Source organism: Furipterus horrens, unplaced genomic scaffold (assembly GCF_987537825.1).
Source record: "Furipterus horrens unplaced genomic scaffold, mFurHor1.1.pri manual_scaffold_11, whole genome shotgun sequence".
In the NCBI taxonomy this organism is placed as follows: Eukaryota; Metazoa; Chordata; class Mammalia; order Chiroptera; family Furipteridae; genus Furipterus; species Furipterus horrens.
The window spans coordinates 4,698,716-4,713,496 of record NW_028327181.1 but is presented as its reverse complement, the minus strand read 5'-3'; the positions used below and the strand labels follow the sequence as shown (position 1 = coordinate 4,713,496).

Sequence of the window (14,781 nt, the reverse complement as noted above, 5' to 3'; positions counted from 1 at the left end):
GCGCAGCCCTTTTTTTAGGCTGCATCAGGTGGGGGCCATCTCGGGTTCCCCCAGCACGCGAAGGACCTTGAAGCAATATCGGGGGGCGGGGAAGAGGCGCCTGCCTCCAGCCCTCTCCACTGAGCCGGCCCGGCGGGCAAAGACGCGCCCGCCCTCCTCAAAGGGCAGGCCCGCCTCGCGGAGGGCGGATCCCGGCGGGGCGGCCGCGGGCCCTGGGCCGACCCCCGCGAGCGCTGCCCAGCGCGGCGCCCGCTCCTCACGTGTCCCTCCCGGCCCTGGGGCCGCCTCACGTTCTGCTTCCGTCCGACCCTTCCGACTTCCGCTAAAGAGTTCCCGTCCCGCGCCTCCGCGCCCACCCGGCGGCGCTGCGGGGAGCGTCCCCGCGCCCGGCCCCCGATGCGCTCGGCGGCCGCCGCTCCGCGGGGCCCGGCCGCGGCCACCGAGCCCCGCCGCCCAGCCGCGCCGCGGTGGCCCGGACGGCGCTCGCTCCCGCGGCCGGAGCGGCGGGGCGGCGGCGGCGCGGCCCCGGCCCCGTATCCCTCCGCCGCCCCTCCTCCGCGCGGCCCCGGCCCCCCTCCCTCTGGGCAGCGCTCGCCTCCCTCCGCCTCGCACTGTTTTGGTAGCAACGGCAACGGCGGCGGCGCGGCCCGGCCCGGCTCCCGGCAGCTCCTCGGACTCGGCGGGCCTCCCCGCCCCTTCGTCGTCGTCCTCCTCCCCGTGGCGGGCCCCGGGGCCCCCCCGGCCGCGCTAGCCCGCGCCTCCCCGTTCGGCGCCCGCGCGTCCCCGCCGCGCTCCGCTGTCTCCTCGGCGCGCCCGGCTCCCGGCTGTCCCCGCCCGGCGTGCGGGCCGGTGTATGGGCCGCTCGCCATGTCGCTGAAGCCCCAGCAGCAGCAGCCCCAGCAGCAGCCGCCGCCGCCGCCGCAGCAGCAGCAGCAGCCGCCCGCGGTCCCCAATGCCCGCAAGCCCGGCGGCGGCGGCGGCCTTCTCACGTCGCCCGCCGTCGCGCCGTCACCGCCTTCAGTCTCGTCGTCCTCGGCCGCGGCTTCCTCCTCCTCGGTGGCGGCGGGCGCCGGCGGCGGGCGGCCGGGCCTGGGCAGGTGGGTGTCGCGCCCCAGCCCCCTCCGCGCGGGGCAGGGCCCGGCCCGGGCCTCGCGTCCCCTCCCCCGCGGCCCGCACTGCCGTCCCCGCCCCGTGACCGGCCGGGCTCCGCCGTGGGGGGGCGGTGGGCCGGGGGCCCGCAGTGGGGGTGGGGCTCCCCGCCCGGGGCTCGAGCCCAGGGGGGTGGGTGGGAGGCGCCGTGGGCTTCCTCGGGGAGTGTCAGGCCGTGTCCAGCCGCCTGCAACACCCCACCCCCTCCCCCAAACGGTCAAGATGGACGGACCGGGCAGCCTCCCCCTCCGTGTAAGTGTTGGGGAGCGGTTCACAGGTCTCCGCAATTGTCAGCCCCTGTGCCACCTTCTTTCTGCCCCCTCCGCCCCGACGGGGGGTGCTTGGGCTGCGCCCCCACCCTCAGTACAAATATTACCGGGGGAGGGTCTCGGGGGTTCGGTCCCGTCCCCGGAAACTTGCCGACCCCCGCCCCAGTGGGGGCTGACGAGGGAGGGGGAAGTTAGGGCAGCGTCCCTCCCTCCCCGCTGGCGGGGCGGCCGCGGGGCACATGTGGGGGCCCGAGGGTCTGTCCAGTGTCCTTAACCGCCCCCTCCCTGCCCCGGGTGGCGGTGGGCGGGCAGCGGGCCCTGCGCCCCTCCGCAGGTAAAGGTCAGGCGGCGGCGGGGGCTCCCGCGCCCCCGCAGCGTCGCGCCCTCCCCCGCCCGAGGAAGGGGTGGCGGGGCCGGCGCCCTCCCGGCCTCCCCCCGGGCCCTGCGGGGCCTCTCCGGCGCGGGTGGGGGCCGAGCCGCAGTGCCGATCCGGGGCGGTGGGCGAGGGCCGGCCCGGGCGTGCGTGGGGCTCCGGGCGGGACTGGGGGCCGGCGCGCTGCGCAGTCCCCCGCCCCCCGCCCCCGCGTGGGAGATGGCGAGGGCAGACGGACTGCAGCAGGGAACATGGTGGGGCTCCTGCAGGCGGCCGGGCGGGCGCTGACTCGCGTGGTCTCCGCCACCCCCAGTCCCCAGGTTTGTGGTGGAAACTGGGGGCGCAGTGCTGTCTCAGGGAACCGGGGCTCACTCCCCGGCGCGTGTGTGTGCGGGAAGGCCCGTGGGGGGTGTGTGTGTGTCGGGGGGTGGCTGTCAGTTCGTATTTCACGAACTGAGAAAATGCTTAGTGTTCAGTCGGGGCAGCAAATGTCAATAGACTCCATTCCATTGTGGCCGGTGTCCTTAACTTGGGGAGCGCCGCCAGAGCGCACCAAGGGCACGCAGGTCCGTCTCCGTGCCGGGCCCTCCGCTGGGCAGGCGCCCCGGGCGTTGGGAGGTGGGCCAAGGGGCTTGCTTTTTCTTCATTCACTTCTTTTTGAAAACAGGTTTTCAGCAGTCCGTTCCCGAAGAATTTTCATTTATGGCAGCAGTTGCCCATCAAGATGGAACTGAGCAGAGTTTTAAGTACTGGAATGCTGCTGCCTTCAGTGTGGGGGCGGGGGGGGGAGAATATTGGTTTTTTTATTCCTACCCCCCCCCCCCAGTTTCCCCTCTTCTGAAATAGCTATAAGAGCTCTATCTAGCTAAACTAATTTAAATGACATGCCGGTTTTCCCAGCTAATCCATCTAGGATTCTGTGACTTGTTTCTCCTCAGTGGCATCCATAGAGAAAAATGGGGAAAAAATTAAATAGACTTTTTCTAGGAAAGGATGATGCATTGTTTTTTCCTTCTTAGGTATCGATCCCATAGAAATCTAGCAGATACAGTCAACTTGTTCAAGTAAGAATTAAAACTAAGACTTTTTAAGTTGCATTGGCTTTCCTTAGACTTTTAAGTTCTTTTACTTGAGACGTAAATTGCAGCCCTATTCTTTTTGATAATTACATGGTTTTGTTTAATGTATTGGGTTCATATAATATGCCATTCTGTTCTTGTGCAGGTCTTTAGTTAATGTACTTGTAGAATTCTTTGAATTCTGAACCACAGTTACCGGGTTCTTTATAAACCAGTTAACACTTTCTAGGGTGTCCTCACTTGGGTTCGAATGTATCAGCAGTTAAATAAGTTTCTGGGACCAAGGGTGAAGCAAGAAAATGCAGCATTGGCTTTGTCATGTTTAGAGATAGAAAAATACTCTTGAGAGTCTGGAAATACACGTCTGCTTTAAATAATGCAGCATTTCTTCATATTTGACTTTTGGGCGGTTTGTTGGGGGGAGGGTGACTACTGGATCTGAATGGCTTGGCTTTTATTCTCTTAGAACAATGTAACCACAATATTAAAGTTTGAACATAATTTTACCTTAATCCAATCCTTATTTTGGCTTTTTACCTTTTTCATTTTTATGTTGTTTTAGTGACTGTGTGTGTTATTTTGTGTTCAGCTTTTTTTTTTCCATGACATTTTTTAAAAGTTTCTTCTTAACCGTTCTATTGTTGGGAATTGGGTTTCCACATTTTTGCTATTATAGATAATGGTGCAATAAACGTCTTTATACTAATAGCTTTCTGGTTCAGTCTGTTTCCTTAGAGAAAGTTCCCAGGAGTGGTTTTACTAGGTCAAAGGGCTTGAAGATTTTCATGGCTCCTGCTAGCTGTGCCATCTTACTCTCCAGCAGTTGTGTAAGTTTCCAGTAGTTTGTCAGACACAGGGAGGGACTTTCAAGGGAAAAGTCACATTTATGGCACAGTGCATACTCTATTAAGTGCTGTGGTGAGTCACCTGATTATTTCTGAGTTTGAATTTGGTTTCTCTTGAGGATTTAATGAAATAATAGGTGTGAAGCTGCTTTGAAAACTGTGACTGTTAGTATTAACGAGGACACACGGCTTCTTATCTATTATGTTGGTATTTCTCCCGAAGAGAAGAATGCAAGTCCTGAGGAACCTGTTCTAAAGCTTTTTGGTGGTTTGTTGTTTTGTTAACTTCCCTCATTCATCAAAGTGTTTTTCGTTAGCTGCTACCCTATGATCGGTTTGTTTCTGGTAGCTTTTATGTAGTTTCATGGCACTGTTGGGAATTAGCACCGGTTAATCCGTATCTTTTCCTTTTCCCCACAAAGGTGCTTGCCAGATGAAGCAGAGCTGCAGTTTCCCAGGCAGTTGTGTTGTAAACTGCTTCCCTGTTAACTTAAAACTCCAATTCAAAAGATTTGATGTAATATAGATGACATACATGTAAGATTGAGAGCTTTGCGGCATGTACAGAGTGTGGTTCCTGATCTTAAGCTGCTTATAGTGTAACAGAGAAAAGAGATGTACTTGAACCAGTGTCCAGAACAGATTTATTCTTGAAATTAATAAATTGAGACAGTCTTTGGATAAGTACTATGTTGGTTATATTTGAAAGTCCTGTCTCATATAATTTGAAAAACAGTTTTAAATACTCATTGTAGAAAAGTAAGAATGCAGAGAAACAAAAAAAGCTCAGATTCCTGTAAAATTAAAATTGCCCGCGATCTTTTCTTTGAGATAACCACGGTTAGAAGTTTGCTGTATGTCTTTCAGATGCTTTGTTAACGCATACATGATGCCTACCTATGTCAGACAAAATGGCATCACACGCTACATACTGTTTCGGGTTCAACAGTACCGTAGCCCCTCTCTATTGAGGTTCACTTGTTGCGGCCTCCCTGTAGTGTGGGATTTTAAAAAATATTATATTTAATTATTTATCACGGATTTTTCGCTATATCGCGGGATTTTGCCGTACTGTATACGTATGTTGTTAAAGTGACGTAGGTTTAAGAGTGTAGAATATGTTTAAGAACATGAGTAGTGTTTATAAATGTGTGGAAAAGGTTAATAAGGGAGTGGGAAAGGTTAATAAGGGAGTGGGAACAGTTTATAAGTGTGTGGGAAGGGTTTATAAAGCCTTAAAATATATATAAATACTAAAGTAAATGTAAGGTTCCTACTTCACGAATTTTCACCTATCGCAGGGGCGTGGGTGAGTCTAGAACGTAATACCTGCGATGTATATATCATCTTTTTAAATATTTTTTTCCCCTAAAACTAGAATGTTAGAACATGAAGAAATCACAGAACATTTTATTTTACATTAGAAGGGGGGAAACCCTAAGCTTTGAGAGGTCGGGGGACTTAGGGTAACATTTGTAGGATTTATGACACCCTCCCTCTTAAGTAAATGCAGACGGACATAGACAGAATCATGTTGTGTGTTGTAAAGAACATACGGCCACAGACCGTCCTTGCCCTTCAGGATGTCTTTCTGTAACCTTGAATTTGGCTTGGTAAAATAGGAAGTCTACTTCCTTATCTTTTGAAAATATATGTGTAATTTTGTATGTATGTGATATGAAGTCTTCTTTAATGTTAAGTCCTTGGTTTTGTTATTTTTAATGGTTTAGCATTGCTATGGATCTGGGCTGTTTATGAAAATTTGCCACACCCATTATTAACCATATGTTTTATTTGCTGAAAATTATTTGCAGTTGTATGCATATGAAAATTTAAAGTTTCCTTTAAAAATTTTTATGTAGATTGCTTATACTTGAAGTTGAGTCAAGTGGCTATAAAATACCAATTTCATGCCATGATTAATAGCTAGCTGCATTTTGGGAACTAGATAAAACGGCATTCTATAATGGAGTTTTTGTAAATACTGTCAGTTTGTGGTATGAGGCTTGTCTGTGATGTAATTATAAATGAGTGTGGCTTATTATTATCAAGTGTATCAGAACTTTAGAGTGTTGTCCTCTTGTAAGTATTACCTTGAGAGGATTTATCTAGCAATGTTGTCAATATTTGTGATCACCAGTTTTTGTTCATACTGCTTTCTATGAATCAGATGTTAAAAAATATTCTTAGCAGTACAGTAATCTTTGTAAATAGTCAAGATTGATCTTGATTATAATTGTAGTTTAAAAAAAGAAAAAGGCTGGTTTTGAACCAAATGATGCATTTTTCTTTTGGGGAGGCATAAACATTTTTTTTGTGGACCTTGTGTAGTTAACTGTTCCTGAAACATGTGAAAATCAGGTACAGAAAAGATTTTAAGTCTTTGCAGATTACAGAAAGGGGAGCTCTTCAGGGCATCCTTCAGTTTATTTGCTTTTACTTTGCATATGATTCTATGTAGTTTGCTTTTTTGATCTACGGATTGCTAAGAAGTAGAGAGGTAAAACTCTATAGAGGGAAACATTGACAGCCATTAGAAATAATGGTCTCATAGATAGTTAAGAGATGGGACACTTATGAAAAAAGGACACCAGCTCAAAAAGTAGTCATGAGCTGCTTATTGAAGGGGATACGTTCTGAGAAACGTGTCGTTAGGCAAAATTAGAATGTCCCCACACAAACCTAGATGGGATAGCCCCCTGCTGTGATTGTCCGCACTCTTAATTTATATGCCTGGAAGCGCACGTTTGTTTACACCAGCGTCAACACAAACGTGAGTATAACACGTTACATTAGGTGCCAGGGATTTTTCAGCTCCATGATCATCTTACAGGTCCGCTGTCATGTATGCGGTCCCCCGCAGTGTGGAATGTTACATGGTGCGTGACCGGATACCATCCCGGTTGGCTATAAGTTTTTAGCTCTGCGCCCTAGTGGACCCCAGAGGCATCACCGTTTTATAGCACAGGGTCGTTCATTGGTGTGCTCCTAAGGGTGACTTGTGAGACAAGATTAACTTGTTTTTCATATCTCTCAAAGGAATGTTTTTTAAGCTGCAGGTCATGACCCCTTACTAGATTGTAAAACCACTTTAATGGGTCATGACACGCATTTTTTGAAAAAAATGAAAAAGAATGGAAGATGTTAAAAAGCATTGCATTGTTACGGGCTTAAGAATTGTTTTAAAGAATTTCTTTTTCATTTCGTGTTACACTGTGTTGCGGCATAAAGTAATTTTTCACGGATGCAGTCAAAGTCTCTATGTAGATGTCCTTAGCTGCAATAACAGGATTGAGGAAGGGTTTTTGCAGTTCCGTCTAGGCCGGGGTTGCCAGACTGACCAAGTAAAGATAAAGGATGCCCAGTTAAACTTGAATTTCTAAAAAACAGTGACTGATTTTTAGAATAAATATGTCTCAGATTGAAAGGGACAAAATTAAGTATCTGAAATTCAGATTTAACTGGGCATCCTTTATTTTATCTGGCAACCCCAGTCTAGGCTAGAATCGAGGTTCACCCCTTGATAACTAAGGTTTGACTTTGTGAGCCCTTGCGAGGTAGCTCAGTTGGTTGGAGCATTATCCCGATGTGCCGAGGTTGCGGGTTTGGTCCCTGTGCAGGGCACATACAAGGACCAAGCACAGATAAGTGGGACAGCAAGTCGGTGTTTCTCTGTTGTCTCTCTGTCTCTTCCTCTCTCTCTCAAATCAATCAATAAAATTTTAAAAAAAATTTAACTGTGAGGTGGGAACTTGATTTTGTTCACTACTGTTTCCCAGCGTCCCTGGACAGGCTTGGCACCGAGTCACTTGTGTGAGTGAGGGAGTGGATCTGTCACTCACTCTCAGGCTCCGTTTCTGTATTATTAAAAGAAGAAAATACATTTTTCCAAAAGTAAGGTACTCCATTTTTGTTACATTCCACTGTTGGCATGTAGTAGGTCCTCAGTAGTTTAGAATAGTGCAGATGTGGGGTTGGAAGTGGCTCTGGTGACTTTTGGTTCTCATTCTCTTTACAGGTGGGGAAACTGAGGCCACAGGTTATTTGTCAGTGTTCTTCCATCGCTGGCTTGCATAGCTGGCTTTAGAATCTTGTTCCCTTTTTTCCCTAGTATAACATATTTCTTAGGAGTTGTTTTCAAAGTTTGATTTTTATTCAATAATCTAAGAAAAGATACTAACCCAGCCAGAAAAAAAAATCATTTTCTAAATGTTACAATTAGCAAAGGCTCCACTTTGCTTTTTTTTTTTTTTGTTTTCTGTGACATACATTTCAAAAGGAAGAGTGTGTTTTGTCCTTTTTAAAAATAAAGTTAACTGTAGTGTTCCTACCAGGCTTTCCTTTTCTTTCCTCTCTGAGTATCCTGTTCTGATCCTTAACCTAGATGGCAAACAGGTTTTGCCTCATATGCCAGTTCTGATTGATTGGCGCATTACATAGAGGATTCTGAGATTTCTTTTGGCTTTAGGGGAGTGGTGTGAGTGGAGGAGGGGGTGGGTGATTTTCTCCTGTTCTGGGTACCAGACTGTATCTGCTGACTGTAGCTTGGCAAGCTTCTGTTGGTCACTTCTTGTCTAGACTTCTTGTACACACTTCACTGCCATAACAATCTCCCCAAATATCTTTCGTTGTATCCTCTTTCTGTTGAGAAACCTGTAGTGGCTCTCGTTACCGGCTGAATCGGATCAGGACTGTTCAGCCTGATGGGCAAGTCCCTCTTGCAGACCGCACGCGCTGTGTTCACTCGCCAGCCTAAATCACATTCTCCCAACCGAGTCATCCTGTCCTCTTCAACGTAAGTCCTTAAGGGCTGAGATGAGGGCAGAGCCACACCTCAGAACGCACGTGGTGGGGTGCCCCCCCCCAACAGATGGCCTTTCCAGTTTCTTTTTTTTCTTTTGGTGCAAGTTTTATTTATTTATTTTTCTTTCTTTTTTTATTGCTTCTCTATCGTGGTGGTCCCGTTTCCCCCTTTGCTGTCCCCTGCCCCACCCACCACCGCCTTCTCCCCCAGTCAGTCCCCATTTAGTTGTCCATGCCCACGGGTCACTCGCTTGTTCCTTTATGGTCGTTGCACAAACATTCCTGTCATTTTTAAAGTCTCCGTGTTTACTGTGCTTGAGCTTAGTTTGCTGTTAAAGCTGTCATTTTCAGCAAGCGTAGCGCTACTGAGTGTTGACGGTGTCAGCATTTAATTGGGGTTGAAATGGGAGATTTAAAAAATTGTAAGTAGTAAGAAAATAATGGCTTGGGACAGGATGAATTATTCTGAAGGACGGATTTAAAAGATACCATTTTTATTTAGTCAGTAGTAATCAGCAAATGCAGAGAGTAAATGGACGAAGTGGGAAGACTTGGAAGTTTGCAGCTAAGGATGGGAGAAGTTTGGGGCGAGGCCAGGCCGCTGAAGCTCCACCGCGGGAACTTCCGACGGGACCTGCAAGCAGCGCCGCGGTTCGCGGTCCGTCGGCAAGGGCTCTGCGGCGTCTCCAGTGACTCGTGTAGAGACGAAGGAGGGGTTACCTTTTGGGAAGAGATGCCCAATAGAATGTTCCTGTATTGGGTCTGCAAGATGCATAGCCTCCTGTCCGTTTTGGGCTTAGGAACACACGGCCGTACGGAAGAGACAACATTTTTCATGGCTCCGTGCACCGTGATTTAGCTCAGATCACTAGGCGGTTGTTCCTTCTGGTGGTAGTTTGCTGTCTTAGTTAGACGCATTGAGGTACAGTTTACGTAAAGTTCACCCTCTTTGTGGATGGTTCTTGAGTTTTAACAGGCATTATAACCATGTGGCCACCACCACACACACACTGTGACCCCATGAAGTTTCCTTGTGCCTCTTTTCGGTCAGTCCCCTCCTTCCTCCAGCCCTGGCCATTACTGATCTGTTTCCTGCTGCCACAGTTCTGTCTTTTCTAAGGTGCTGTTTCTATGCCTTTGGTGATTAAGTTCTCTCATAATGCTTTGAAGTTCATGTGCGTTAACAGCAGCTTCTTCATCTGGGTGTTGAGTAGTGTTCCACTGTATACATGTCTGTCTACCAAGCGATGGACACAGGAGTCAGCAGGTGTGGGCTGTTATAAATAAAGCTGCTACGAATACTTGTGCAGACTTTGTGTGACCATAACAATTACATTTCTTTTGATGAAATATAACGGGTGAAATGGGGTTTCTGAGTTGTAGGGCAAGTATTTAATTGTAAAATTAATTGCCAAACTGTTTGCTGAAGAGACTGAACTAATTTGTATTCCCCTCAACAATACGTGAGATTTCTTTTAAATACTTTTTAATTTTTCAATTACAGTTGACGTACACTATTATTAGTTTCAGGTTGAGATTTCTAATTGCTCTAATTTTTTGGCAACGCTTGGTATGTTAATCTTTAATTCCAGTCATTTTAGTGGTTGTGTAGTGGCATTTCACTGTGGTTTGAATTTGTATTTCTTTAATACCTAATGATATTGAAGATCTTTTCATGTGCTTACTTGCCATTTGTATCTCCTCTTTGGTGACAAACTATTTGGAATCCAACTTGTCTGGATATAAAGGTGCTTTTTGCATTGCCTTCCTTTTAGATTTAGAGCCCCTCCCCCCAATTTTATTTATTTTTAGAAAGATGGGAAGGGAAGGAGAGAACCATCAATGTGAAAGAGAAACATCAATGGGTTGCCTCTGGCACGTCCCCAGGGACCGGGCCTGTAACCCAGGGAATCCAACGAGCAACCTTTCAGTTCACAGGACGAAGTTCAACCATTCGGCCACACCAGCCAGGGCTAGATTTCGAGCATCTTGAGGACAGGAAGAAGTGCCTTGTGTAACTTTGTATACTTGATAAATGGTAAATCGCTTAATTGGTTACATAAGCATTGGCTTCATTATTAAGCACACGAGTTTACCCTGCCAAGGAAAAGCTGTCAGCTCAAAAGGAAAGTGGCATTTATTTTATAGGAATACCATAGTTAAACTTCTTTTTTTCCCTTCTTGAGTACCTTGTGTTTGCTAGGATCTGGGGATACCATAGTGAACAAGCCAGATGGGGTCTCTTCCTCCCTGGTGCTTAATACTAATGGAGGAGACAAGGCAGACAATTCAAACTGCCCCTGCCACCTCTGATATGTTTGAGTTACTAATGCTTGCTTCTGTCTTATAAAATAATGGAAGGAAGTCTTCCAGATGGGGATTGGGAGAGGGAGTTGACTGCGTTCATCAGAAGATAGGTCTAGTATGTTGCTAAGGGTTTTCTTTCTTTTACTGTCTCAGGGATAGCTGCTGGCTAGTCACAGAGATCAGTGCGTTTGGGAAGCCTCCTGATATCAGCTTGTGAAGGTCTACTAGGTTCTGACTGAAAGGGAGGGGAAACAGTGAGTGGGCCACATCATGAGCTTCCTGTTCTTCTAGGGCATATATGTACGTGATTGTGTGTGTGTGTGATTTTCCCCCCACTTGATTATAACACGATCCTGTTAGATAATCTGGTGCCCTGTCCTAATTTACTCACGAAGACGCTAAGGCCCAGAGAGACTAAATGACTTGTTTAAATCTACTCAGCTAGAAAGTAGCAGAGATGGAATGACTTACTATTGTATTTATCATTTCTGAAAAGGTATATACAAGTGAGAACAGTGGAAGAAAACTGGTGATGGAGTTAAGGAATGCTGAAATTAGAGCTGACCCTTGAAATACACAAGGGTTAGGGGCCCGATCCCCTGCACAGTCGAAAATCCACGTGTAACTTTTGACTCCTCAAAAGCTTACTAACAGCCTACTATCGACCAGAAGCCTTACCAAAAACACAGTCGGTCAACACACGCATACTTATAATACCTAGTACCCATAAATGCTGTGTAAATAGTGGTTGTACTGCATTGTTTAGTGACTAATAACAAGAAAAAAAATCAGTACCTGTTCAGTATGGACACACCCATTCTAGGCCTGAGTACTTAGTGCGTGCCAGCAACAGCCATTTCTCCCCCTGCGTATTCTTGATCTGCGGGGGTTTGAATCTGCAGGTGCGGGACCTGCTGAGACGGGGCCGACTGTGTCATCCCAGCTTGTTTACTCCTTCACCAGATAGTGACATTTGGGCTGTTAAGAATAAACCAGCTTTGAACATTCACATTCATTGCTCTTGAATGATTACCTAGGAGTGGGATTGCTGGGTTGTATGTTTAACTTAATAAGAAACTGCCAGACTTTTCCAGAATGGCTGTCTTGTCTGCCCTGCCTGCCAGCCGTGTGTGAGAGTTTCAGTTCCTCAGCATCCTCGTGAGTAGTTGCTATTGTCAGTCTTGAATTTCACCCAGGAGATCCTACTCGGTTATATGAGTGTCTTTTGCACATTAATTGGGCTTTTCAGTCTTTTTATTAATGTTATATGAGTTCTTTGTATATTCTGGGTGTAAGTACATTATCAATATCTTTTGCAAATATTTCCTCGTCTGTGGATTGACTTTTTAACAGTCTTTCAAAGAATAGACTATTTAAAAATTTAATGAGGGGAGCAAAGGGAAAAATTGGAACTATTTTAACAACATAATAAAATATGCAAAAAAATTTAATGAAGTCTAATTTATCAGTGTTTTGCCTTTATGATTTGTATTTTTTCTGTCCTAAAATCTTTTTCTAACCCAAGCTCGTAAAGCCTTTCTCCCAGCCCTCACTGGTGTGGCTCAGAGGGTTGGGCATCTTTCCGCAAGGCAAAAGGTTACCAGTTCGATTCCCAGTCAGGGCACGTGCCTGGGTTGCGGGCCAGACCCCCAGTTGGGGGTGTGCGAGAGGCAACCAATCGATGTTTCTCTCCTTCTTCTTCTCCCTCCATGCCACTCTCTCTAAATATGAATAAATAAAAATAAAAATCTTTTTTTATTGACTTTTAGAGAGAGGAAGGGGGATAGGGAGAGAGACACTGAGAGAAACATGGATTTCTTGTCCCACTTAACTGTGCGCTCATTGGCTGCTGCTTGCATGTGCCCTGACCAGGGATCAAACCTGCAACCATGGCATATTGGGACGATGCTCTAGCCACCTGATACCCAGCCAGGGCTCATGACATTTTCGATTATATGTACATTAAACTTTCATGAAAAGTATTTAATGCTATCGAGAAGTTTCTTTTAGAAGTACTGGTTCATGTAAAACAGCAACAGTCTTGGTTTTTAAATTGCAGTTATTAACATTGCGGCCACATTTTTTTCAGCGCAGAGATCAGCAGAATTTTCTTGGTAATGAGCCAGATAGTGAGTATTGGGTTGGCCAAAAAAGTGCATTTAGTTTTTCCCATAAAATAAAAGGCATGAGCTTCCTAGACAAGAAAATACTAAAGGAGTTCATCACCAAACCATTATTATATGAAATGTTAAAGGGACTTATTTAAGAAAAAGAAGATCAAAACTATGAACATTAAAATGACAGCAAACTCACAACTATCAACAGCTGAATCTAAAAAACAGAAACAAAAACAAACTAAGCAAACAACCAGAACAGGAACAGAATCATAGGTGTGGGGATCATTTGGAGGGTTATCAGCTGGCAGGGAGGAGAGGGAGAAAGGGGGACATGGTGCAGGGACTAAGAAGCATAATTGGTAGGAACAAAATAGGGCGAGGTTAAGAACAGTATAGGAAAGGGAGAAGCCAAAGAACTTACATGCACGAACCATGGACATGAAGGAGGCCGGGGGGAAGGGTGGTACCGGGTGGAGGGGGCAGAGGGAAAAAAATTGGGACAACTGTAACAGAATAATCAATAAAATATACTTTAAAAATAAAATATACATAACATGTTAGTTACCATTTTAACCCTTTTTTAGAATTATTTTTATTAAATTTATTAGAGGAATAGCATTGGCAAATAACCTGAGATAAACTTCAGGTGTACAATTTTATAGTAAATACAGCATCCGCGTTCTCTCGTGCTCAGCATCCTCGCTTCACCTGGTGTTTGCCTCCCTCTGCGCTCTTCGTCCTCCCCTGCCCCCTCCCCGGATAGAACCATTTAGTTGGCTGTATCTGTGAGGCTCTTTTACGGGCTTATTTTGTTTGTTCGTTTGTTGCTTTTTGTTTCGGATCCCATCTCAGAGTGAAATCATACAGTCTTTGTCGTTCTGGCTGGCTGACTTCACTTAGACTTACACTCTCAAGATACGTTCATGTCGTTGCAAACGGCAGTAGTTCATCTGTTTGTATGGCTGAGTAGTGTCACCATTTTACAGTGTAGTTTGGTGGCCTTAAGCACATTCACATTGTGCTACCACCGCTTGTATTAAGTTCCAAACGTTTTCACCCCGGAGGGAAGCCCTGTACCCACGAAGCAGTGCGTGCGGCCTTTCCGACCACTCGCCGGCCTCTGTCGCTCACCTCACTCCTCTGTCGTCCGTGAGTTCTGCGGGGATCAGCTGCCCTTGTGTGTGCAGCTTAGTTCACCGAGCATTTCTTCGGGGTCCGTCCCTCGGAATTCAGTGGTTTTTAAGGCGGTAACATTTCACTGTGTGGCTGCACCGCACTGTCCGGTCATTAGTTGACGTTTCTTTTTTTTTTCTTCACATTTTGGTTCTTGTAAATAATGCTGCTGTGAGCACGGGTGTACAGACCTCTGTTCAGATCCTTGCTTTCGGCTCCTTTGGGTGTAAATATTTATGGATCATGGTAATTCCCTGTTGAACGTTTCGAGAACTGCCCTATAGTTTCCCACAGCAGTCGCACCGTTTCACGGTTCCATAAGCGGCGCACCAAGGGGGTTCCAGTCTGCCACATTTTTGCCAGCATGTTATTTTCATGTTTTTTTGTTTGTTTGTTTTTTGATTTTAAATAATAGCCATCTTCGTAGGACTCAAGTGGGGTAGCTCATTGTGTTTTAGGGTTACATTTCCTAATGACTAGTGATGTTGAGCACATTTTCATGTGCTTTTAGGCAAACCGCATTACTTTTGGAGAAATGTCTATTGAAGTCTTGCCCACTTTTAAATTAAGCTTGTTTTTTTGTTTTGTTTTGTCTTAGGCGTTCCTTATGTATTCTGGATGTTAGCCTCCTTGCCAGATATCTGATAGGCAAATATTTTCTTCCAA

The 14,781-nt window shown here is 46.6% G+C and overlaps 1 protein-coding gene across 2 annotated transcripts in view; it reads left to right on the top strand.

Annotated features, from left to right (window-relative positions):
• Positions 1–396: 396 nt before the first annotated feature.
• The window catches only part of ATXN2 (ataxin 2), an 80,945-nt gene continuing 66,560 nt past the window's right edge, over positions 397–14,781 (top strand). For both annotated transcript variants that reach the window (XM_090290913.1, XM_090290912.1), the window contains exon 1: positions 397–1,097. In XM_090290913.1, the coding sequence (XP_090147039.1) occupies positions 397–1,097 (701 nt within the window). The remainder of the gene's footprint in view (positions 1,098–14,781) is intronic.